At 28.2% G+C, this 1,956-nt stretch overlaps 2 protein-coding genes across 2 annotated transcripts in view; one reads left to right on the top strand and one right to left on the bottom strand.

Annotated features, from left to right (window-relative positions):
* The first annotated feature begins 1,565 nt into the window (after positions 1–1,565).
* Positions 1,566–1,956, top strand: part of LOC108572438 (general transcription factor IIH subunit 5) — a 1,329-nt gene continuing 938 nt past the window's right edge. Inside the window, exon 1 of the mRNA XM_017934677.1 lies at positions 1,566–1,622. Within this exon, the coding sequence (XP_017790166.1) occupies positions 1,588–1,622 (35 nt within the window). The 5' untranslated portion in view covers positions 1,566–1,587. The remainder of the gene's footprint in view (positions 1,623–1,956) is intronic.
* Positions 1,658–1,956, bottom strand: part of LOC108572437 (meiotic nuclear division protein 1 homolog) — a 994-nt gene continuing 695 nt past the window's right edge. Inside the window, exons 3-4 of the mRNA XM_017934676.1 lie at positions 1,851–1,956; positions 1,658–1,795 (exon numbers count right to left, since the gene is read on the bottom strand). The exon at positions 1,851–1,956 is cut by the window's right edge and continues 26 nt beyond it. Of these exons, the coding sequence (XP_017790165.1) occupies positions 1,658–1,795; positions 1,851–1,956 (244 nt within the window). The remainder of the gene's footprint in view (positions 1,796–1,850) is intronic.

Raw genomic sequence — 1,956 nt, forward strand, 5'->3', positions numbered from 1 at the left:
ATTACGCATATAGTTATTAAATAGAAACATTTAATATTAAATAAAATAAGTAGAATGTGTATGATAATGAAAACGTGCTAGAATTTTCCATGGAGCACGTGTCAAAGTATGGTCGACATATAAAACGATAAAAAAACGATAAAAAACGAAGATAATTGACAGTAGTCGTTTAGTTAATAATTCATTTTTCGTTATAATAGAATGGAATGATATCTTTTATGTCTAAAATAAAAATATCCTGTTTCAAAATTGCCACGATGACACTGACGTAATTGTCTAACAGTCAAACAAACTATATCTGGATACTCTAGCAGCAAATTACCAATCTTGCTTAAAATAAGAATTTTATATATCAGCACCTGCACTCGTATTACGTTTTATTTTTGCTATATGTTCACTACGCAAATAAATCAAAAGTAACACAACGACTACGTATAAGAGAAGTTCATAAAGTAAACGAAAAAATCATTCAGGTCCAATTAACAAATTTTTTCCTGGGTTAATTTTATTAGTAATCATAAGAAAAGTATTTTAACATTTATATTTTGTAAAAGCTTTGAGAAATAGAAAAATTAGAATTTACAATGGAATGACTTGAGTACCTAACACGTTAGAGCTTATTTCATGATTCATTTATTCTGAATTTTAATCTTTCTATTAAAATTATGTTGGCTTGAATAGAATAATTTAATTTTATTGAAAAATTTAAAGCTTTTTATTAATGAAAATGTAATAACAGAGTGTCAAGTCAACGAAGGTCATGTTATGTAACGTTGGTTTTGTACTTGAATTGAACAACTGAAGGGCATCACGAAAATACAAGGAACTTTTCATTCCTCTTAGTTATTGAATTTCTAAGCTTCATGTCTCAATTACACACGTTGTAAGCGCCATAGATGTATATTAAAATTCGTAACTGAATGATTTAATAATTCGTACAATTTTTTAAGATTTTCGGAAACAATATTAGTTTAAGCAAAACCATGAAAAGTGATTAATAGTTTAGAACAATTAAAAAAAAAGAAAATCAAACTTACTTAATCTGACTAGCACTCGTGCGAGTAAAATCGCAGACGTCTGTAGCCTGCCCGTGAATAGATGCTTTGATCGAAGTGTAACTACTGATTTTCTCAGAGCTTGAATTCGGGGTATTTCAATGGCTGACGCAACAGTTCATGAGAACTATGAAATGTTTTTCCAGAGGGCGTTCAAGTAAAATATAGTTGAATTATATCTACTACTTATACCGTAATTTTTGTAAAATTTGTATTTAAAATATAATTTTATGATATAATGTGGGATAAATGTATTAATGTTCTAAATTCATATATATTTGAGTTCTGTTTTCTTCAATTATAAAGATATATTGCAATTTACATGCACAAGACAATATCGCATGAAATTGTACCACTAACGCCTCTATTGACAATTCATACGTACTAAACTGAATTGACAACGATTTAAACCGTCTAGCAATATAAAGTAACCATAGCCGTTAACTTAAATGTGTAAGTATATAAGTTGGGAAAGCATTAAACACGAAATAATTGTTTAGTCTTTTCTATTACAAGTGAAGGGAGAAAAGTCATGGTAAATGTCACTAAAGGACTTTTAGTTGAATGGTATGTACACCAAGTAAAAATGACTTCTATTCTTTTTACTCTTTATAATCTAAATCACTAGGAATGTTAAACTGTTTATTAAGACATTCTTGGGATATGTCAAATTTATTTTTGCACCAACTTTGTATAGCAAAAATATTATCTGTCCATGTATTGGTAACTTCTTTATATTCCTAAAAGATAAAGTATTTGTATTTGATGTAAATTTAAAATTTAATCATGGTATACCTGTGCCCTTTTTTCAATTTTAGCTATAGCTTCTGGATCAGTATCACTGAATTTAGCAATTTGTAATTTCAATTGATTCTCTTTAACTCTTAATTCTTCCAATTCC

Source organism: Habropoda laboriosa, unplaced genomic scaffold (genome assembly GCF_001263275.1).
Source record: "Habropoda laboriosa isolate 0110345459 unplaced genomic scaffold, ASM126327v1 scaffold65, whole genome shotgun sequence".
Lineage (NCBI taxonomy): Eukaryota > Metazoa > Arthropoda > Insecta > Hymenoptera > Apidae > Habropoda > Habropoda laboriosa.